At 37.0% G+C, this 24,596-nt stretch overlaps 2 protein-coding genes and 1 pseudogene across 2 annotated transcripts; 2 read left to right on the forward strand and 1 right to left on the reverse strand.

Annotated features, from left to right (window-relative positions):
* Positions 1 to 1,840: 1,840 nt before the first annotated feature.
* Positions 1,841 to 4,020, reverse strand: avd (avidin). Its single transcript, XM_043250854.1, is given in 5 exon segments — positions 1,841 to 2,018; positions 2,100 to 2,131; positions 2,134 to 2,222; positions 3,622 to 3,832; positions 3,922 to 4,020. Coding segments are annotated over 5 exon segments (450 nt in total). The 5' UTR covers positions 4,009 to 4,020; the 3' UTR covers positions 1,841 to 1,987.
* Positions 4,021 to 8,131: 4,111 nt separating this feature from the next.
* trpc7a (transient receptor potential cation channel, subfamily C, member 7a) lies at positions 8,132 to 20,261 on the forward strand. The gene is given in 13 exon segments (XM_043250756.1): positions 8,132 to 8,608; positions 12,412 to 13,174; positions 14,828 to 15,010; positions 15,086 to 15,250; positions 15,353 to 15,569; positions 16,814 to 17,047; positions 17,260 to 17,524; positions 18,734 to 18,850; positions 18,852 to 18,927; positions 19,018 to 19,239; positions 19,318 to 19,395; positions 19,470 to 19,545; positions 19,695 to 20,261. Coding segments are annotated over 13 exon segments (2,925 nt in total). The 5' UTR covers positions 8,132 to 8,219; the 3' UTR covers positions 19,835 to 20,261.
* Positions 20,262 to 21,552: 1,291 nt separating this feature from the next.
* Positions 21,553 to 24,596, forward strand: part of LOC122352412 — a 4,034-nt pseudogene continuing 990 nt past the window's right edge.

Raw genomic sequence — 24,596 nt, forward strand, 5'->3', positions numbered from 1 at the left:
TCGTAATTATTTCAACAAAACATTTTAAGAACCATTCTTGCCCTACCAAATATTTTATTTAGCTACCTTGCTGATAATCATAATAAGATTCTACTGAAATTTAATGTGCGTGCCTTAATATCTGGCATATCTCATCTATAACCAGCCACCAAAGAACCTGTGTGCTTAATATGCTCATGAAGCCTCTTGCCTGAAGAATACAATGATTAATTGGCAACATTAGGCCCCTTTTCGGGACTTATTCAACTAAAGACTTCTACATACTAACTGCAGTTTAAAATCTCCCTATTTTGTGGCTATATATAGCAATGGTTTCGGCCCAGATCCATCAGAGCGCATCACCTGAAGCACGCCGTTCTCAACGGGAATACGGTGATAGCCGCATTAAAGCCGTGCGCTACGCCAAGGGCCTTAAAGCTCTTGACTAATAGGCTGCAGAACCGTTCGTGTGAGAAAGTCTGAACCAAACGCGTGTAGAAAGGAGTTCATTAGGCCGTTAAAGTTACTCGATGCTCATTATCACGATGTCCAAACGTGCATAAAGCAATAAAGTTGTGAATATTAAGCTTAGTGAATCATAAAAGCAAGACTGCAAAATCACAACGCAGCTGCGTATACTTGGTATTAAGAGAGGAAAAATTATTATAATAACGGAGTTTCAATTGAATGGCTTATGTAACCTTAAACGCTTAAGCTCAAAGAACTGGATGAGTTTTCCAGCTCTGGTTAGACGGGTTAGAAGGAGGCCTGTAGAGAGAGGTCAGAAATCCAAACAGCAGAAGTAGTCATTGTATATTCTCCCGCTGTGTAAACTGCATGATTTTTTTTTTTACTCTAGGTCTCCCCATCTCCAAGCAGCATTTGTAACCGCCATGACAAGACCATGCATAATTTAAACGGCACAAAACCACCTGCAGATAAGTTGGAGGTTTAGGTGGCCGAAGGGAGCCGGTGGATTGCTTGAGAAACCAATTTTTCAATTCTGTTTGGTGCTGCATTTTTAATTCCATTTTTGAACCACTAGAATCTCCACTGGTTGAGTCAACATTGCTGTGTGGAGATGGTCCGGGATTCTCAGGAGTGCAGGAGCTATACTTTTTTTTTTTATATATAAAAAGTGATAGCTCACCCAAAAATGAAATTCTGCTGAAAATGTGCTCATGTACGGGGCCATCCAAGATTCAGAAGAGCTTGTTTTTGGAAAAAAGTAGCATTGCATCACTTGCTCTGCAGAGAATGGGTGCCGTCAGAAGTTTGAATTGCTGATAAAATACTCACAATAATCGAAGTAAATCAACTTTAGTTCATCGATTAACAATGTGACAATTATGATCTTTATTTTTGCCCTCATCGATGGTTCCTCTGCAGAGAACAGATGGCTTTATTATTTTTTTTTACTGGAAGCAGCATTTTTATGGATTATGTTTAGTTTTTTTTAAACCAGGAATAACATTAAAACGCCATGATGGATTGTGTTCTTAGAAACAGCTTTTCTTTTCACATTACATGTATAGACTGTAATTACACATGGATTATTGTGATGTTTTTAAATCAGCTGTTGGCACCCATTCACTGCAGAGCATCCAGTGGTGAGAAAGTGACTTAATGCTATAGTTCTCAGAATCTGTTCTGAAGAAACAACTTACCTGCATCTCGGAAGGCCTTAGTTTTGGAAAATCTTCATTTTGAAAATTCAAATATGAATGCTTTGCTTATATAGCCGTTTCATATTAGCTAATAGCATATTAACATTGAAAACACCCAGCAATACTTAATATAGTGTCAATCTAGACTTTAATGAATACTGGCCGCATGGAAACAGTCACAAACCATTTAGTGGTTTCTTTTTTTGTTCAGTCTTTTATTAAGCTTGAGGGCTTCATAAAAAGCTTTTAAATGTCTCGGTAGGTTTAAACACTCAAAGCTCAGCCTCCTCGAAAAATCAACATCTTTCGGGAATTCAAATGGCATCGAGTTCATTTCAAATTCAAGTCTTGAAGAAAAGATCTTCTCCCAACCTGGAACACAAAAAGACACAAAATCATGAACATTCAACGGGCATTCCCAACATATCCTTGTGTTTCAAGCACAGCCTGTACCTGGTGCTTCCCCAGTTATCTGCCAGGCTCTCGAAGCTACGCTGCGCAACATCCAGAACGTTTTCAGCACTTGTGAACCATCCCGCAAAATAAAACACTGACCGAGCCAAGCAGAGCATGAACCTGGGGATACGTGCAGAAATTGACACATCATCATAACATCGAGTTCTAACCAAAGCCATCAAAGGATTTTACGGAGGTTGCTTGAAAGGTAACCATAGTTTCTGGCAAATTACCAGTTAATAGCAGGAAGTGAGAAACTGTTGCTTGCTGAAATTCTGCTGGTAGATAAAGCAGCTACATTATGCTGTCAAAAAGCTTTCCCCTTTGACATCCATTCAAAAGTAACCACACATCTTAATAAAAAAAAGCAAGGTAATTTTGCAGTTTGGTTACCAGGGTAAATTGCTTGGGTCATTGTACAAAAAAGGGTAGCATTTCCGTATGAATCCTTTTCGGAAATTAAAACCCAATGTGTCGAAGCTACGGTGCACAACTTTGAGCTATTCATTTATCTTCCTTCTTATGCAACACTAAATTACCATTATTTACCACTGGCTGGCATGTTTTCATATCAGCGATGTTGTACCTAATTAAAAACTAAAAGGAAGCTGTATCGGCAATGCTGACAAATGTTTAAAAAAAACAAAACTGGTAATTCTAGAATAAGCAGAGATTAAGCCCAAGCGCTTCTAAACCAATAAGCCAGTGGAGCTTGATGTTAGAGGACAGCAGATGAACTTTCACTTTTTAAGAAAAAAAATTAAATTAAAACCAAATCTCTAACAGTAATCTTTTTATATTTTTTACATATTAAGCATTTTATATTTAACAACTGACTCTTATGTGAAACCACATTAAAATGAGTATATTCCGCATGCATAGATTCATGCTGTATAATGATAGTAAACTTTTAAAAGGCTATTTTTTAATGCCACAAATTAGGATATTAGAGCAATGACTTCTAGATCATGTTCCATGAAGATAGCTTGTACATTTTGTAAATATTTTAAAACTAATATGCACCGCTAAAGGACTACATTTGGACTCATTTAAAGATTTTTTTTTTTTTTTTTGGTACCCTCAGATTCCAGATTTTCAAATATAGTTAAATCCAAGCCAAACACTGTCCTAACAAACCATACACCACTAGAAAGTTTATTCATTCAGCTTTCGGATGATGTAAAAAAAATAAATAAAACAAAAACGACTCTTATTTTGTAGTCCAGGGTCACATCTTGCAGCCATTATAAGCAAATATAATTACCAGGGAACTCTTTGCATTTAGCTATACAGTACTTGGATAGATTGTACATTACTAAACCATTAATTTGTAGCTGGGAATACAAGCTATAATCAAAGTCTGAGGCAAAGAGGACACAGTAACGATAACGTTAACAGCGCTACATTCACAGGTCTTCCCTAACTAGGGTAGTATTGTTAAAAAGAATTGTCAAAACCGTTTTGACAGGCCATTAAGGTCTAGTATTGCGAAGCATATCTCCGGTTAAACACGCTTTACCTTTCTCCCAAAGCACGGAGAACGAAACGGCGGGTTGAGTCCCGTTTCCAGCAACCCCAATGATCCGTGCAGTGCGGTGTAAACCGGCGGCGCCGCGCGCGCTCTCCACCGCGGTCTGATACACTCCTCTGACCTCTGACCCTTCCGCCTTCACGCGGAGCGTTGAACCCAGCTCGTTGCGCCAGACGCCCGAGATATCACACGAGCCGGCCTACGGTGAGCAAACGATCGTTCAGGGTGGCACGCGTGACAAAATCACGATACGGATCCGTAACTTCTCTACGCTTAAAAGTCACATACCTTCATCTCCAGCGAGGACTCGTTCGCAGTCGTGGTCCGAGAAGCGATTAAAGTAACAAAAAGCGAATGCCACATTAAGGAGTTCATCTTGATCCAAAATGGCGGGCAGCTCGGGTCATATTTCACGCTTCACCCTGCCTGAGGTAATCAAGTTAATTAATCTGCATATGCAGGTAATCCCATTATTGGTCTGTTTAAATTAGGGTTGCCTTTTTCTTTTCCTTTATTGGAAACTACTAATTAGAATGACCAGAAGGAGGCACTGTTGACTCAAAATATACATATTTAATAAGCTTAGACAACATGAAATTAAATTATTAACAGTCGAGGTTAGTCACACTTTTATACCAGCTAACACTTTAATTTATTTATTTATCATTATTATTTTTGTCATTTTGCATACCTGTAACAAATTTCTTACGTTGATTACATTCTGGTGTCAGTCATAAAAACAAACAAAAAAACATTTTGAGCTTTATTTCTCAAACGATTGTGGAAAATGCTATACTGTTCAAAGGTTTAGTGGCAGTAAGTTTTTTTTTTTTTTTTTTTTTGGAAATACAAAATTAATAGATTTGTTTAGCAAGGCTGCGTTAAATCATTCAAAAGTGATAATGTCATCATTTGTAATGTTACAAACGATTTATATTTCAACTGCTGGTCATTTGAAATTTGTATTAATCAAAGAATTCTAATGAAAGAAAATGTATAATACGTAAAAATAAAATAAATAAATATATATATATATATATAAAATCTCTGAAGGATCATTCATGAATGAATTACATTTTAAATGTACTTAAATTACAAAACAGACCTTTTAAATTGTAGTAATATTTTAAAATATTGCTCTTTGCTGTATTTTCGATCAAATAAATGTAGCCTAGAGACATTAAATATTTTACTGACCTCAATCTTTTGAAAAGCCGTGTGTCACACTACGTGGGTTAAGCTGTCATCAAACAGGGCTCTTTAGCCAATTGAAACAGTAACGAACAACAAAATCCGAACTGAAAAAGAAAAGCGCAGGTGACGTAAAAAACGAACGCTCCCAAACCATGTAATAATCATCCTCCAATGCTACTGACATTTTTAATTCCCAGCACATCTGGTATTATACGTGAGCGTGACTCAGCTGATTCGAAAGTATATGCTTGGGCTGTTGAAGAAAATCTTCCTCTTGTGACTCTGTGAAATGACAGGTTACTCCAGGCTGCTGCGCGTGGCCTTGTGTGCCGTTAATGCTTTTTCACTCAACAGCTGCAGAGAGGAAGCAACACTCATGTGGCATTTCGGAGAGCATTATGTTATGTGCTCATTATATTCATTCAGAGACACTAAAGCTGTTTTTTTCTTTCCTTTTGAGTTTGCCACACGCACGTCTATTTGGAAGGCCACAATTTGTACGGCTGGAATCATGTGTGAGTAACAGCAGCGGTCCTCTGCTATGTTTTATTTATTTTTAAAACGTGATGTTGCCGCATAAAAATACCTTCTCTCCCTCGCATGTAAATATGAACACGTTTTTTTTTTTTTTTTTTGGAGGCTAGAGAGCTGAAGATTGATGTGTAAATATTAATAGAAGTTGCAGCTTGTGCCTGGAGTGGCCTGATTTTTTCTCTTTTTCCTCCTGTCACTTGTGTTTTGGAAGAACAGGTGTGTGTATCTTTGTACCTTTGCTTCTCTCTTTCTTCTCTGAAAGGATTACTGAGTCGCTTGGGTGATGGTTGCATCAGTAATCCCTGTCCCATTGGACGCAATTGCTAGTTTAATAACAAACTCTAAAATACACAGGAAAACATATATATACATATATATATACATATATATATATATACATATATATATATATATATATATATATATATATATATATATATATATATATATATATATATATATATATATATATATATATATATATATATATATATATATACATATATATATATATACTGTATAAAATCAAAAATTGTTGGAAATTATTATTATTATTAATAAAAATAATAACGTTTAAAAACAGTTGTGGTGCTTAATATTAATAATAATTAATATTAATAATTAATTAAATAATATTTATTTTTACAACAACATTTTTAAAAACATTATCCAGGGTTCTTTGATAAATAGAAAGATCAAAGTTTATCATCTGCTTAATAATTAATTTAATGCATGAATACTGACAAAAATGATAATAATAATAATGACAAAAATTATGATGATAGTAAGATCTTTTTTATGCAGCATATATTAATATATATATATATATATATATATATATATATATATATATATATATATATATATATATATATATATATTAGTATTTTAAATTGTAAACTTTTTTGCTTTTATACAAAAGTCTAAGAGTAGAGTCAAAATTATAAATTGGGGATGGGGGTGAACACACTAAAACTTTTAAGCTATTATATATATATATATATATATATATATATATATATATATATATATATATATATATATATATATATATATATATATATATATATATAATGTTTCTTTTTAATTCTGAGCACAGAAGATGTCCCCGGCTGAACTCTGTGTAAATCCAGTTGTGTGTGGGACGAACTGACGGCAATAAATCTATCAGTGACAAGATTACAGCTGTGCTGGGTGTTCTAACACTCTTTCTTTCTCACTGTTTGTCATTTATTCAACCAAAACAATGGGGAAAATCCTGTAAGCGTCCCCTGGTAACCTCCCTTCATCTCACCCACACTCCTATCCCAACACCTGCCGAATGAGATTCCACCGCAACAGTCTCTTCTCTGACTGACACCTCTATTTCCCCCAAAGGCGGAATAATCTTCTAGAGATACCGTCTGAGCAGCACATCGTACCTTTGGGGAAAGACATCGACAAACTCGGCTATTCATTACACAATATCGATCAAGTCCGGACTGAGATTATTCGCGGGTTAATGCGTGATATAACGTGGCGTTTGGAGTCTTTTTGTCGTACGTGAAGATTGCTTTCACTTCTTCGCTTTGGCTTCATCTCGCGGTCGCTTTGAATCCTAAACTCTGACACAACACAATTAAGTTTGCGAGTCATGCGAGACGGGTTGAGACGGCCCAGACCTCAGAGAAAGATCTCCTCGCATGCAGCCTTTGATGAGCATCAAAGCGCCTCAACAGGTGATCTGCTGCAGTCCGTCCAACAGCTGCTCTGCGTCTGCTTTCAAATCTCAGACCGTGCATTTGTGGTTTGATGCTGATGTTCAGATGCGCGATGTTGCATTCTGGAATCGCATTTTAACGAAACGCTGTAGGAGAGAGCGGGGCTTGTGGTCGCGCGATATCTCGAAGCACTCGAAGGTTCAATTATGCAAATTCTCGTTCTCTCGCTAGCAGTGATCTTAGTATCAAACAGCTCCTTTAAAACATTTTCTTTTGTTCATTCTGTCTCAAAGACAAAATGTGTTGTAATATCATCAGTAATGTATATAGTATAAATACATATTACAATATGAATAAATATGACACTATTACATATTTAAAAAAATAAAGCGTTTAGTTTTAAAATTAGAATGCATGTGTATCTTCTCTCTTTGTATAATTATATATATATATATATATATATATATATATATATATTCTTTGTCCATGGCCCCTCTGTCTCAAGATCGGTGCTTGGCCTCCTTCTATTCCTATACGTATAAGTAACCTATATATAATCAAGATGTCACTTAAGCAGTAGTCTTATGATCTGATGCCGGCAGAGTCACCGTTAGATTGGATTAATGGTCTGAAGAACCTATAACACCAAGAATTGAAAAAACTTTTTAATCTCTAAAACACCCTCAAGACGAGCAACTCAGGAATTGTACCATGAATAATGGTTGAAAAGAAAAAGATCTTACTCTTTATTTATTTATTTAAATTGAATCTGTAAAGGTGAGAAAAAACATTCTTTACAGTTTACAAGTTTAATTTATTTTAATTCTGATTTAGATTTAAACTGGTATTGTTTGAATTATGTTTAGATATAAATACACACACACACACACACACACACACACACACACACACACACACATATATATATATATATATATATATATATATATATATATATATATATATATATATACTTTTTTTGCTCCGTGTAGGCTACTTTGAGAACTCTTCACCTCACTAGTGGGAGGTGTTCATCTGAAGGGTCTGGGAGGGAGAACCTGAAGAAAAAGTGCTGTTTTACAAACTGGCCGTCACACTTGTTGCAGACCATGACGTTGATCGAGTCTCTCGCTGACCTGGAGCTCGTTTGTTCTCAAAATGCCGAATGAGAGAGACGACCGCGACATGCACGCCAAAGAGCAGTTCATCATGTCTCACGCCGCTCTTTGCACCATCCCGCTGGCGCTCTCGGCGGGAGACGCTGCCGCCGCCGCCGCGGAGACCGAGCGAGGCGCGCCCGACGCTCACGGAGAAGAGTTTGCCCACAGTCACAGAAACGCCTGCTGCCGCCCCGACAGACCTGCGCTGAACAGGTGTATGACTCTGCCCGGAGCTCTTGTAGAAAACGACCCCGTCAAGGCGGAGGCAGCGGAGGGATCCAGACATGAGTTCGGCCATCACGCGCACAGGTTGTTCGACAGCGATGACGACCTGGACTATCACGTGCACCATCACTGGCATCCTCACGAGAGCAACTCGCACTATTCGTAAGTAGAAAATAAACGAAAATACAACAATGTGACGTGGAATAGGAATCAAATTGCCGTTGGACAAGTTGACATGCGTTTCAGGTGATTTAGAAGTAGTTTAAACGTATTCATTTATCATTTGTTTCGTTTTTAAAAGGCCTCTATTTGTGCTTATAGATTAGATTTACCTCAGTCACTCAGCATATGAAAATCTCTAAATGGAAATAAATAATAAAGTTTATTATTATTTTTTTTTTTTGAAGGATCCTGGACTAATGGCTGGTGAAAATTATTATTATTATTATTATTATTATTATTATTATTATTATTATTATTATTATTATTATTATTATTTAAATAGTCAATCTCTGTACCACATTTTTATTTATTTAAATGTTTTAAGTAATTAATAAAATAATTTGAAATAATTTTCAGTAGTCCATCTCATAAAGCCAGTGTATGGTGGGACTCTCAAAGTTCCAGTTGGGCCCATATGGCCCCATTTCATGTATCACTGAAGCAAAATGATAAGTGTGTGCTAGGAAAAAAAAATTAAAATAAATAAAAAAATAATAATAATAATAATAATATATATATATATATATATATATATATATATATATATATATATATATATATATATATATATATATATATATATATATATGTGTGTGTGTGTGTGTGTGTTTGGGTGTGTGTGTATATATATATAGTTTATTTTTGTGGGGTTTTTTTATCATTTTAACTATAATGAGTTAATGAGTATACTATTGTGAAGCATAATGTGTGATAAATTCCCAACACCTCCCCACAGCAGACGTTATTAAATATCTTGGTTATGTAGTTCTAAATATTAATATAGATACAAATATGTAGTGATGAGAGCAACAGAGCAAAGCGTGAGTTTCAAAAGAATCTTTTAAGCCGGCACACACTATATTGATCAAAAGTAACAGTAAAGACATTTAGAATGCTGCAGAAGTTGTTTAATGTTTTCATTTCAATTTTGTTCTTTCTATTCGTTAAAGAATCCTGAAAAAAAAAGTGTCACAGTTTCCGCAACATTATTAAGCAGCACAACTGTTTTCAACATCAAAAATTATAAGAAATGTTTCATGAGCAACAAATCGTTCGACAACGAAGACTGGAAAATCCTGTTTTATTATCACAGGGATAAATTACAGAGCATTATTTTGATCAAATGCAGGCTTGGTGAAGACAGTTCTTTCAAAAAATAAATAAATAAATACAATTAAATTGTAGCTACAAACTTTGAAGAGTGCATTTCAAAAATTCCACCAAGACCAAATCATCTGATGCAAGGTAGACATATAATTTCATACTTTTACTTCATGCGAACAGTCGTCTCGTTTAGGACTTTTAACAGAAACATCTGAGACAAACTCCATTAAGTCTCCTGAGCTGCGAAAGAGCAGCAATACCTCCTTGGCCTTCTCACGAATGAACATTGCAGTTATTAGATTGACACAGTTCACGCAGACCGTATTGAAACATAAATAATTTAGCCTGTTTATTTCAATCTCGTTTAATTTCAGAGCCATTGACAGATGCGTTTGCAAGCTCATAAATCCTTCCCCCGCGCTCCGCGAAAACCGATCAGTAAAGATTTGGAGATGGAACAAAATGCCATTTTGGACGCTGCAGAATCGCGGTGTTTGATTTATCGCGTCGTGAAGCAAGCGATGAGTTTTATTCAAAGTGACACCCGCAATTGCGATACGTAGCGCAGTACGATTTGCGCCGAGGCTCTTGCCAAATGGGATAAAATTAGATTTCATCCGTCGCTGTCTACCTGGCTTTTGTTTGAATATAACCTGTTTACGATTTAACTACCTCGGCGTCTTTGAAGTCTTTTTAAGCATAAGGGAAGCTGACAGTACAAAGCAGCTCTGGCTAATTTGATAAAGTAAATGAAGGAAGTCCTGAGGTGAAGATCGCACTGTATGACGTTAGGAACATCTGTTCTTAACAGGTTTCTGTAATGAGATGAAGCTCTAGTAAAGGATGCGTGTAATTAGAAGTCCGTCTGCATTGATCTCATTGACCACCGCTGAAATTTATGCTCTCGTACTGTAAAGTCGTGTAGCGTTTGGTTGATTCAAGGAGGTCTGTAATAGCTGAAGAAAGCTAACAGTAACGCTACCTGTGGGTCATTCGTGTGATTAATTGTCTTGAAAATCTAATTTCCTAAAAAAAATACATTCAAATGCAGTTCAATGCATACGTTGACTTGAATTTATCTCTGTGATGTGTTTAATTTCAGCATTATAATCAATCGTATTATTTTTTTAAGGGGTTAAAAGCAGAAATGCTTGGTTGATACAACTGTCCTGTTTTCATAAGGAAGAACCAAACTTAACTGAAAAGGTTGAATAAACCTTATTAATAGATTTATTATAGATTGTTTCTTATAAAAGCAGACCCTGTGTGACCCATGTGTGTCAAGGTCTTTAAAAAAACATCTATGCACTAAAAGTTTGCATTACATCAATAAATACAACACTAATATTTAAAAATATTATTACACGTTCCTTCAGAAATGATTCTAGTGTGCAGATTTGGTGCTCAAGAAACATAGGTAAAGGTATAGTTCACCTAAAAATGAACGTTCTGTCATTACTCACCCTAATCTCCTTCCAAACTTATAAGGCTTTTGTTTATCTTCGGAACAAAAATTTTTAATTTTTTTGGTGAATTCTGAGAGCTCTCTCTCATAGACAGTAATTTATTATACAATCAAAGTCAAGAAACGTAGCAAGGAGATTGCTAAAGTGACATCCAGGGTTCAAAGTAGCGAGAATACTTTTTGCATGCAAAGAAAATAGAAATATGGACTTTATTCTTATTTTTAAGGATACACCATTGTGTTATGATTGAACCCCTGAGGTGACATATTTACCAATTTTACCCAAAAAATAACATACACAGTTCTGTGTTAGACACAATGGACATATCTTTTCATAACACAGAACTTGTGTACATAATGTCCGCTCTCCAAAATGGTGCTACGTTACGTGCCGAATCTTTGAATAAAGTTGTTATTTTTGTTTTCTTTCAGTACAAAAAAGTATTCTCGCAGCTTCATAATATTACGGTTGGCAAATGCATCATTCAAACAAAGTCCTTCATGCTTTTCTTCACCTTGACAATGACAATTGTTTGGCAGTCAATGGGACAGTCACAAGCCTCGTGGTTTTCATCCAAAATATCTTAAGACGAACAAAGCTTTTAAAGGTTTGGAACGACATGGGGGTAAATGATTAATCACAACATTTACATTTTGGGATGAGGTAACCTTTTAAATGTTTTTTTTTTGTGTGTGTAGTGTCGCTATTCTACCACTAGATTCTCTATAAACATGCTTACTGAGGTGTGCTTATATTTACACACATTTCTACATATAAGTACAAGTTGATAGATCTCACACTTTGTATGAAACTTTTCTTGTACGCACTGTTGATAAATGAGGGCCCGGCACCTTGATCGTGATAATTACATTGTTGTCTATGGAAGGGTCAGGGAGCTTTCACAATGCATCAGACAATATCTCAATTTGTGTGTGAAGATGAATAAAGGTCTTACAAGTTTGGAACGACAGAAAGTTTAAATAAATGTATGTGACCCATTTATTTTTTATAATGTTATAAATGTCTTCAGTGTCACTTGTCTAAAACTCTGAGCGTATATATATATATATATATATATATATATATATATATATATATATATATATATATATATATATATATATATATATATATATATATCGGCAATGCATCATCATTTTCTGGCTTTTGCAGCTTTGAGGCCATTCAGCGCAGACATACCACCCTGAGAGAGAAGTGCCGCCGGCAGGCCGTCCGTGGCCCCGCTTACATGTTCAGCGAGAGAGGCACCAGTCTGACCGAAGAGGAGGAACGTTTCCTAGACGCTGCAGAGTATGGAAACATCCCCGTGGTCCGTAAGATGCTTGAAGAGTCCAAGACTTTGAATGTGAACTGTGTGGACTACATGGGTCAGAATGCGTTGCAGCTCGCTGTAGGGAACGAACACTTGGAGGTCACAGAACTGTTGTTGAAGAAAGAAGGGCTGGCGCGAGTGGGTGATGCCCTGCTGTTAGCCATCAGCAAAGGCTACGTGCGGATAGTAGAGGCCATCTTAGCCCATCCGGCATTCGAAGGTGGCCTCCGTCTGACTCTGAGTCCCCTGGAGCAACAGCTACGAGACGACGACTTCTACGCGTACGATGAAGACGGGACTCGCTTTTCCCAGGACGTCACGCCTATGATTCTAGCGGCCCACTGCAAGGAGTACGAGATCGTGCACATTTTGTTACTCAAGGGGGCTCGCATTGAGAAACCCCACGACTATTTCTGCAAGTGCGGCGAGTGTGCGGAGAAACAGAAGCAGGATTCTTTCAGCCATTCGCGATCGAGGATGAACGCCTATAAAGGCCTCGCCAGCGCTGCATATCTGTCACTGTCTAGCGAAGACCCTGTGCTCACGGCTCTGGAGCTCAGCAATGAGCTGGCACAACTCGCCAACATCCAGACTGAATTTAAGGTGAGGAGGTGCACGGAGACACTCTATCTGGAGGTGTCAATCAAAATCAAAGGGCCGAATTCACAGGATACACTAGGAGTTTGTGTTGTGTTGAAATGAAAAAGGACAGTATATATCTTTATATATACTGTGTGTCTTCTGTGGGGCGTAGAATAAGTTTTTTTGCGGCTGCTGACATTCTTCAAGGTAACTTTTTTTGTGTTCCACAGAAGAAAAAGGTTCATACAGGTTTGGAACAACATAAGGAAACATAAGGAAACACAATCAATAAATCCAAAAATAAAATAAAGAAATGAAAGCAATAACATTATGACATAAAAAGCCATGATTATGAGATATGAATTAATTTCTGAGATTAAAAGTCATAATTATGACCAATTATGTTTGCGATATTATTATAATATATTGACAAAAATCATAAATCATCAGTTCATGAGTATGAAAAAAGTTTTAATCTTTAATGTCAGTATCAACCTTTTGTTATAATTTAATTGTTTGTCTTTTGTTGACTTTTTATCGTAAAATTTTCACTTCAATTTTCACATGTCTTTATAGCTTTTTATGATAATCTTTGCTTTTTGTCATAATTATAATGACATATGATTATAAAAATCAAATAGTTATATGACATAGTAATAAACCTCTCTATCTCTTACCATCCTGAAATTATTACATGGACCTAACAGAGAGTCAGAATTATACATAGTGATTATATACATAGTGATAATATATATATATATATATATATATATATATATATATATATATATATATATATATATATATATATATATATATATATATATATATGAATAATAGAAACTCATTATTTCAAAGCACAGTTTCTCAGTTAATCCAGGAAGTGTCCAATTGTGAAAAGTGTGCTCATGGCCCTGTAACGAGCTGCGTCTCTCTGAAAGAAACGTCTACACTCATTCGAGCTAGCAGACCAGCAGATTATTCCACAGGAAAACCAATTTCCCACCCTTGAGATTATCCTCATTATAAATTAGAGGCTGTTCGATGACAGTTTCTGGTTCAGTAGAATCTCTCCACACAACATTTTTCCAAAACGAAAACGTTTCTCCAGAGAGCTTCACGCGCTTCGCCGATGTGTGTTGTTTTATACTTAACTATGTAGGGGAAAAGTTCTTCACCGAACTCCACTCTGGGGAAATATCTAATCAGGAGTTCTCAAATCCAGACAGTTTCTCCCTTATTGTGGTTAGTGAGCTATTAATTGAAACTGCTCCATCGAGAGCTTCCTGTAATCACCCCGTTATTATTCTCTCATCACCGTTTTTCTCTACAGACGATCACTTTGACAGTTGTAATGGCGTATCAGTGATTCCGCTTCTGTAATTCCGCATAAAATGTTTGTTCTCCTAAACCACTGCCATGCTATAATTAGCGAGATGGGCTTCTCGTGGGTGCCCTCCATTAGGTACATTTCTGTTTGAGGAGATCTGATGCAAACATCAATCAGACTTCCATTTGGAGGTGCGACATGGGACTTTCATGAGTTCGCACATGTCCGTGTCTTTCACAGCAGAGCGTTCACTGCAATTTGGGTCCCAATTGGAGTAGATTATTTTTTACAAGTGATTAATAGCCCGCCCGAAGTCATAAAACTGTCGCTCTGTTTTGTTTCAGAATGACTACAGGAAGCTCTCCATGCAGTGTAAGGACTTTGTGGTCGGCGTTCTGGATCTCTGCAGGAACACAGAGGAGGTGGATGCCATTTTGAATGGAGATGTGGACCAGAACCCCCTGAGCGAACACCATCGCCCTTGCCTTAGCCGGGTCAAACTGGCCATTAAATATGAAGTGAAGAAGGTACTGGGAATGATTCGTAGACTTTATCGGAAGTGGTTTCCAAAGACAATGTCTAATTCAATGCTGTCCCTGCAGTTTGTGGCTCATCCGAACTGCCAGCAGCAGTTACTGACGCTGTGGTATGAGAATCTATCAGGCCTTAGGCAGCAGTCAATCGGCGTGAAGTGTTGGACAGTGCTGGGAGTGATGGTTGGCCTGCCATTTCTTGCTATTGCATATTGGATTATGCCCTGCAGCAAGGTACATCATCATCATTCAGAATCAATTCATTTAATAACATTGGGCAGACTTCTCTTTTTCCTCCATTGTTAAATGTATTCCTGCGTTTGCTCTTTACTCCAGGTGGGCCAGGTCCTCCGCAGTCCCTTTATGAAATTTGTAGCTCACGCCGTCTCGTTCACCCTCTTCCTATGTCTTCTGGTCCTCAATGCGTCCGACCGCTTTTCGGGGGTCAAAAACCTTCCTAACGAAACCATCACTGATCATCCACGGCAGATCTTTCGCATTAAAACCACTCAGTTCTCGTGGACAGAGATGTTGATAATGGAATGGGTGCTGGGTAAGTATCAGTCAGGCATGCGGAACATAACCCTGGGTCAAAAAGTGAATAAAATAGGAAATCTCTTACTAAGTAGCACTCAGAACACCCCGGAGGCAGGCGAGTGCACAGTTTTCACATTTAACATTGCTCTAATTTCATAGATGGAATCGAATCTTGCGAATAGGAATTTATAGGCACGATTGGTCGTTTTGCGTGAGGCTGTAAGGTTTTGCTTATGTTGGTGCATGCAAAACTGCCGTGATAAAAGCATGACAATATTAAATGAGCAATTGTTCCATTAAAATCAGATCATTTTGTTTCAGTTTAGTGCAATAACTTGAGGAATTAATTCAGTGAATCTCTAAAGCAGCTCTGGTGTCATCATCCAGTTTTTTTTAACAGTCTGTGCAACCACATAAATATCAAATATCACTAAGTAAGAAGATTATAGATAGATAGATAGATAGATAGATAGATAGATAGATAGATAGATAGATAGATAGATAGATAGATGGACCTACGCTCATGATTTTCAGCCTCTGCCGTTTAACTATAAAAAGATGAACACACAAATATCATATTGCCAAAAGGTTTAATTTTCATTTGATTAGGATTAATTAAATTAATGTTTTATGTGTTTATCTGATGACCAAAAAACCTAACATTTTATAGGGCCCTATTATTGTTTAAAAAGGGATCCTATACAAAACCAACGACAACAAAAAGAGAATAGCTTTACAGTATAGGCCTGTGGATTTTATTAAATGAACATTTGTATTAAAGATATATTTACTGAATATAATTTAAAAATCAAGAACTGAACTGTATCAAATTGAGCTTAGAAATTGGAGATGAGTTGGGACATATGAATTGATACCCAGCCATAATAGATAAAACCATTTTATAAAAGCTATTTATTTCAAACAACTATAGTGTATTTAAACTTTGTAGTATTCATCAAAGATATTCATACTATTCATAACTATTATGCAGAACAACTGTTTCAAACACTGATAATATATATATATATATATATATATATATATATATAATATATATATATATATATATATTATTATATTAAACTGTTATTATATTTCACATGCTTACATTTTAACTAGATTTTTAATCAAATAAATGCAGCTTTGGTGGCAAATAGAGAAAATAAATAAAAACTTTTGTTCTTTAGAATAATCTGTAATAAATTATGTCATATTTAAAGCAGGAAAAATGTATTTCTTTTCTCTGATTGCCCTGATCAGGAATGATCTGGACGGAGTGTAAGGAGGTTTGGGCCGACGGACCACGAGAATACATCATGCATTTGTGGAACGTGTTAGACTTCGGGATGCTGTCGGTGTTCGTGGCGTCATACACCGCGCGGTTCATGGCTTTCCTGCAAGCCTCCCATGCACAGCTCTATGTGGATTTGTACGTGACTAACGCAGATCTGATCAATGCCTCGTTACCAGAAGACGTGGCCTACTTCACTTATGGTACGTCGCAAAAACAAAGAATCTATATATTCAGTAAATAAAAATCTAAAGTGATCTGTAACATACTTTATCCGTATAAACGACCAGAACATCGATTTCTGTTCTCTCTCTCATACGGTTATGCATTCTGCACTGACTTTCTCGCAGCTGTCTGAAACGAAATAAAATGCTGCCATCATGTGGTGACACCAAAAATGCCTCTTCTCTCTCAGCCAGGAACAGGTGGCTTCCCTCAGATCCTCAGCTCATCTCCGAGGGCTTGTACTCCATCGCTGTGGTGCTCAGTTTTTCACGTATTGCGTACGTTCTGCCGGCCAACGAGAGTTTTGGACCCTTGCAAATATCTCTTGGGCGCACTGTGAAGGATATTTTTAAATTCATGGTCATCTTCATCATGGTCTTCCTCGCCTTCATGATCGGCATGTTTAATTTGTATTCCTACTACTTGGGGGCTAAATACAATCCTGCTTTTACCACGTAAGTCCAAAAAAGTAACAATGACATATCATTTATTTCTCATTGGTTTGATACATATTAGAAGCTTTTTACACGAAACACAAAAGTAGATGTTTTGCAGAATGTTCAGGGATTTAATTTAAGCCCAGAGACTGTCAGACTGAAAATTGGTATATTTGAATTATAGGAACATATGTTTAGGGTCATTCTTTCTCTCTCTCTTTTTCTTATAGAAATTAGTTAGTTCATCCAACAAGAGACACATAAATTTGTATGAAGGTGACAGTAAATATATATGTTGCAAAACAATTTAAAAAATGATAAATAGCAAAAATGTTCAGTATTGATAATAGAAAACATTTCTTGAGCAGGAAGTCAGTATATATATATATATATATGAATATAAATATATATATATATATATATATATATATATATATATATATATATATATATATATATATATATATATATATATATATATATATATATATATATATAATATGTATATATATTATTAAGGTATTTTAAATTGTAATATTATTTTTTAATTTGTTGAGCATAAAAATCTTTTCCTCAGCTCTCAAATTAATTTCTATACAAATGTATATATATTGTGTGTGTGTGTGTGTGTGTGTGTGTGTGTGTGTGTGTGTATATCATACAATACCACTCAAAAGTTTGAAATCAGTAAGATTTTTATGGTTTCTAAAGACATTATGCTCATCAAGGCTGAAGTTATTTAATCAAAAGTACAGAAAACAAATATTACGAAATATAATTTTAATTTAAAATGTAATACAAAGCTGAATTTTTAGCTTTATTGCTCCAGTATCACATGATCCTGCTGGGAACTGCTTTGGCTGCTTAATAATTTTTTATTATTGTGACTGACACTTTTTTTCAGGATTCTTTAATCAATAAAAGGTTAAAAAGAACAGGACAAGGTTTCCTAACAATATACTATCTGATATAATATACACTACTGTTAGGGGTCAGGGTGTGTACACACACACACACACACACACACACACACACATATATATATATATATATATATATACACACATGCATATATATGTTTGAGTAGTTGACATATCAATGTGTCCTATAGTGTGACAGAAAAATTGTATATATATTTATATACCAATGAATACACGATACACTTTTGTATTGAATTTCGTATTTTTTGCATTGAAATAACGTTTTACTTGTACGTATCTGTCTCAGGGTCGAGGAAAGCTTTAAAACACTGTTCTGGTCCATCTTTGGTTTATCTGAGGTGATCTCCGTGGTTCTGAAGTACGATCATAAGTTCATCGAGAACATTGGTTATGTGCTCACGGGTCTATAACGTCACAATGGTGGTGGTTCTGCTCAACATGCTCATAGCCATGATCAACCACTCATACCAGGAGATTGAGGTGAGACGAAAGCACTTCCCAAAACACTAATAATAACTAACAATACTCTCCAGGACAGTTTGTGTGACGCGTTTGTGTGTGCGAGAACAGGAGGACGCTGACGTAGAATGGAAGTTTGCTCGTGCAAAGCTGTGGCTCTCCTATTTTGATGAAGGCAGCACTCTTCCACCCCCCTTTAATCTAATGCCCAGCCCCAAATCCTTCTATTACATGGCTCAGCGCACCAAAGCATGCCTAGTGAGTTTATGCAAGGCCAGGGTTCGTGGCAACAGCAGCCAGCAGGACGTGGGAACGGCCAATTCACGCTCTAAGGTTAGAGATCAGCGAGGGTTTTTGGAACTGTCGAAATGTAGAAATCGCAGCTTTTTTGTAATTGTGATATCTCTCCAGCTTCGTCGGTTTCAGCCTTACCACGCACAGGAAGGCTTCACGGTTAGAAATCCTATCAAACACCCCACAAGATATCAGGTACCGATTGATTTTTTTTTTATCCCAAAACGATAACGTACACAAATCTTCATGGCAAAATGTCGTTCCAACAGAAACTCATGAAGCGTCTCATCAAGCGGTATGTCCTAAAAGCCCAAATTGACAGCGAAAGTGATGAGATCAATGAAGGTGAGACTCGTTTATTCATCTATTAGTGTCTCTTGCGCGGCTCTAAACACGTTTCTTGGATTGATGTCAAGCAATAAACCGTAAAAAGTGTTAAAACGCACGTAACTGCGTTTTGGTGCCAGGTTTTTACTCGAAGCCCTTTTTTTCAGGTGAGCTGAAGGAAATCAAGCAGGACATTTCCAGCCTCCGCTATGAGCTCCTGGAGGAAAAGTCGCAGGCCACTGAAGAACTCGCTGAGCTGATTCAGGAGCTCGGAGACAAACTCAGCAAAGGAGCAAAGAGACCATGAGAAACGAAACTCTTGTGATTCTAGCCGAGAGTGTCCTGGACCGAGTCTGGATCTGCTGAAATATTTAGTTTAGATAAAAACTTTAAAGTCTTAAAACGTAATCCGTTTTAGACATCGGTTTGTGAAGGTGTGGTTTGTGGTGTAGGATGCAATTTAATAATTTAATAATTTAATGACGCAGGAGAGACACAGTGCTGTAGAATAATAATAAATTCAAATGGACGTATTATCACAATATCTATATTATTAAAATGACAACAAGAGCTAAATGTGCTAGTTCTGACATTAGTTCTCAGTATCCCAGAGCTGCACATTATGATCAAGGAGGCTTGGCACATGAGTTAATGATAACAATGTGTTTTTTTAATAAGGTAGACATCCAAAATGTGCATGGTGGAAAAACTCCAGGATCTGGACGGAGATAATATTATAATATGCAATAATAATATAGTAATAATAATGCATAATAATACCTTTCGTTCTTACGCATTACACTTTTAAATTGTGTATCATGAAGAAATATAGAATTATATTTTTTTGGGGAGAAAATGAAGCCTTTTTTAAGACTGTTAAAGGTTTTACAAGAAAGATAACTATGTTTCCTTCCAAGACTGTAACGCAGTAAAATAAATTTTCATTTCTCAAAAACAAACAAAAACACACAATGCAAATGGTCCTAATGGAAGGCTTGGTTTTCTTTATGCAAAGTAGAAGTGGATAAAAACAACGGGCTGTGTGTGTTAGTACTGACTGTTATGACGATGTATTGTCATATTTCAGTTTGAAAATAAAATATTAAAAGTGCCTGCTTATACCCGAAAGTTATTGATGGCATTTTTCAATAGTAGCATATGTTTAAACAAACGACACTTTTTTTCTCGCAGGGATGCAGTTTTGAAACAAACCAAAAATAAGCGTGCGTTTAAAACAGAAGGGTGTATCTTATAAAACTGTCAAAAGTGTTTTATTTTGAAGAAATTAAAGAGTATTATTGTTATTACACTGTTATTGTTATTATTGTTATTAAACTGAAACTACCATAGCCTGTATAGCTCTTTCATTTTATTAATTAATTTCTTTTTATTAATTAAGTGCTTATTGTTACCATAATTGTTATTTTGTATCGATTTGTTATATGATTTGTCACCATTTGTGTTGCTTATTAGTTGCTCCATTCAAAATTAAAATAATTATGTTACTCATTGCTTTCTGGAAATAGTTATTACTTGCACTACTAATTACATTACTTTTCCTTCAAGCTCCAGAGTATATTTCTCTAGAAAGATTTTACTGAATTACATCGGGTTCAAAGGAATGTGGGTGGGCCATGTAATGCAATACCACAAGTGTTCAGATCATCTTTTCTCCTGACTCAATGTAATGGCAATATCCACTGAATATAATTTTTATATAAAATTTATTAAAGGATTATTGGATTTTAAATCAGCAGGGTTAGGGCATCGAAAGTAACTAGCTGTTTTAAATTATTACTGAATAATTATTAGTAAAAATTAGTTACGCTGCTGGTTACTGGTTACCAGAACTGGCTGTCACTAAATAAAGCATTAAACTAAATTTTAAAATTAAATAAATAATAAAAAAGCCATCGTTCCTCCTTTTGTTCGACAGCAAAGTCCTCCAATCACAGAGCTCCAAATACTCCCCGTGCGCGGCGTTTTCAGGAAGTGATACTAAATGGAATTTCTGCCTTTCCCCACGTGAGCCTCCACCGAAGCACCACGCGCAGCAAGACCAAACCGGCTGCTAACGATAAGTGTATCACGTCACTGAGAAACAGCGGCGAGCGAGCTGTGGACCACAAAGTAACTGCCGTACGGACGCGGCGGAGCGGATCATTCTAGTCTGTGAGTACGTTGCGACGATGTCCGCTGTTAAAATCGCCCGAGAACAGACCACGTGCTAAAAAAATAAATTCGTAGCTAAAGGGTGGTTTCGCGCGATCGGCGCGTGGCAGGGATGTTCTCGGCGCGAGAGGCCCGCGCGCAGGGCTGCTTTAGCCAGTTAGCGTGTCCAACTTTGGTCGCGTTTTCTTTCCGCCCACAGCAAACAGACCTTCTTTTAATAAAATAACAATCCCGTCCCATCCCCGGTCGGTCTTTTCGGATGCCAATCGCGCACGATCCGCATCGAAAAAGGCTGCTAATCGAGCACTTGGCGCCAGCGTGCTAAAGTTGATTCTCTTTTTCAGCAGGTCCAGACAGCGCGAGGAAGATGGCGGACGACCCCAGCGCAGCGGACAGGAACGTGGAAATCTGGAAGATTAAGAAGTTAATCAAAAGCCTTGAGGCGGCTAGAGGGTGAGGTTCGCTCCGTCGGATCCTCTAGATTTGTGCGCTGGTGTTGAGCGACCAACAGTAGCATCTCCGATGCGCGATTCGTTTCGTTCTTTGGGGGGGGACCACATGCTAACCAGCTTGCTAACAGCTGTTGGGGAGAGCAGCATGGTGGACGGAGAAAGAGACCGCGCGCTGTACGGCTCTTCGTTTCGATAATAATGTTGTCTTTGGGATAAAGACGGGGAACGTTTATGTGTATTATTTGCCGTTTGAAACGGAAAACGCTTTATCGATGACGCCTTAAAATGAGTTGATGGAGGTGACGTTTGTGAAATGGGTGAAACCATGCTAAACAGGCTACATGTTTTGTTTCTCTGGTAATTTTTTTTAATTTGACGTCGTTTTAACATCGCCGTAATAATATTGTTGTAGTTGAATACTGTCTTAGTGTTTAGTGGCGTAATACAAACACTCGACTATAGTTCGTGACTTTCTGTCATTTTCTTATAGCCGTGATGATCAGAACCGCTTTAATTTGTTGGTGTTCTTTGTGAAGAATAAAGCGTGTTGCAAAATGTAAAGGACTTACAGGGTCGCTTCTTTTGTTCTTTCTTTTTTACAAAGAAAGTGAATGGTTAAGCAGAATGACAGCCTCGGTCATCGTTTCTTTTTGGTTATGAAACAATGTAAATTAATTAAGTGAACTATTTTATGCTGACCTGAAAGTAATGTCCTCGACCAGTATACTCATAAACAGTTTGATTTATTTATTTTTCGTATTAACACTTAATGACAAAGTTAGGTTATTTGATACATTGTTTATACAGTTCCATTGTAAAGTTTTACGTTTGCGAGATGGTGTTTATATTTGTGTTTTCAAAAATGTCTTTTTTGGGCAAAGATTACTGAAACAAAATTAGCAGTTGACAATAAGGATATCAAGCCCAGTATAATGGTCTTCCGTCAATGATAATAATTTGGTTTAAAGTATTTCATAAGCACTAAAATCAGCACCGCTCAAATTAGATGATTTCTTCACGGATCGCGTGACGCTGAATACTGGAGTAAAAGCAAATCTTTACCAACTTTTTTTGATTTTGTTCATGAAAGCCCTTAGCTTGCTCTTGTACTGTTATGTAAGTTTTATTGTTTCCTTTTCAGAAACGGCACTAGTATGATTTCCTCATCATCCCACCCAAGGATCAAATCTCTGCGTGTGGCGAAGATGTTGGCCGGCGAGTTCGGGCACAGCTTGAATATCAAGAGCAGAGTCAACAGACTCACCGGTGCTGGGAGCCATTACCTCAGTACAGCAGAGACTCAAACTCTACAACAAAAGGTAAATAAATGGGTGTAACTTCATCTAAGATCTTTCACAGCCATTTAACTTCTCAGATGAGTGGATCTTTCTTGCACTTGGTATATTTATCTTTTCCTAAATGGTGCGGTTTAAACATTAAACTGTCCTTTCTATATATTTGCCATGTATGTGTGGAGTACGACTGGGCGTTGCGCCTGATTTAATCTTTTCTAATAGGTGTGGTCTCTCCTGATCCCCTCTTGTAAATCTTGTTTTATCTGCAGTGCCTCCTATTGGCCTGGTGGTGTATTATTGTGGCACCAGCAGTGACAGAGGAAGGCAAAGAGAAGAAAGTAAACATTGATTTCGAGCCTTTTAAACCAATCAACACATCCTTGTATTTATGTGACAATAAGTTCCATACTGAGGTAAGATCTGTCTGTCTGCTCTGTCTATGTTATGTACTAAAACAATGTAACACTCTAATATAATTTTTTTGTTTTATCCACAGAGCTCTATCAGGCTCTTGCTGTCAGGCTGCTGAACAAGTTCGGCCTCATTGTGATTGATAGTAGTGGCGCGCCCTGTTTGGGATCTCCTTACACTGGGCAACAAGGGGAAGTGTTTCACGTTTGCACAATGGACCTGCTTCAAAAAAGCACTTGTAAACATCTTCAAATCGCTTGCTTTGCTATTTTTATTCTTTTATGGGATTTAGTGTTTACAAGCTTGTTTCCTTTAACTCTAGGTGAGGGGAAGACAGTCCGCTCATCTTGATTTGCACGTTTGAGGATGGAGAAGAGACACAATCTATGTCGCGCAAGGTAAGCTGGAGATTTACAGTGCCTCTTCTTGGTGTCGTGGCAAAGTCAGCGTGGCAGGATTGGTTCGCGCGCGGATCAGCCGATTTCAAGACGCGAACTCAGCCAGTCGGATATGTTCGATCGGTATGATCTCATGGAATCAAGCAGGCTTGATCTCTTCATTAATCAATTAAATCTTGTTTTCACGACTTTGGGGTTTTCTGCTCTGCAGAGGTTACATGCTTAAGGTCCTAAAGCTGGTTGATATATCGTGTGGAGAAAACTGCCGGTTTCAACCAGGCCATTGAGCTTTCAGCAGAAAGATTCTGTCCAATGTCAAAGTTCATCCAAGAAAAGAAACT

Source organism: Puntigrus tetrazona, chromosome 10 (assembly GCF_018831695.1).
Source record: "Puntigrus tetrazona isolate hp1 chromosome 10, ASM1883169v1, whole genome shotgun sequence".
Taxonomy (NCBI): Eukaryota; Metazoa; Chordata; class Actinopteri; order Cypriniformes; family Cyprinidae; genus Puntigrus; species Puntigrus tetrazona.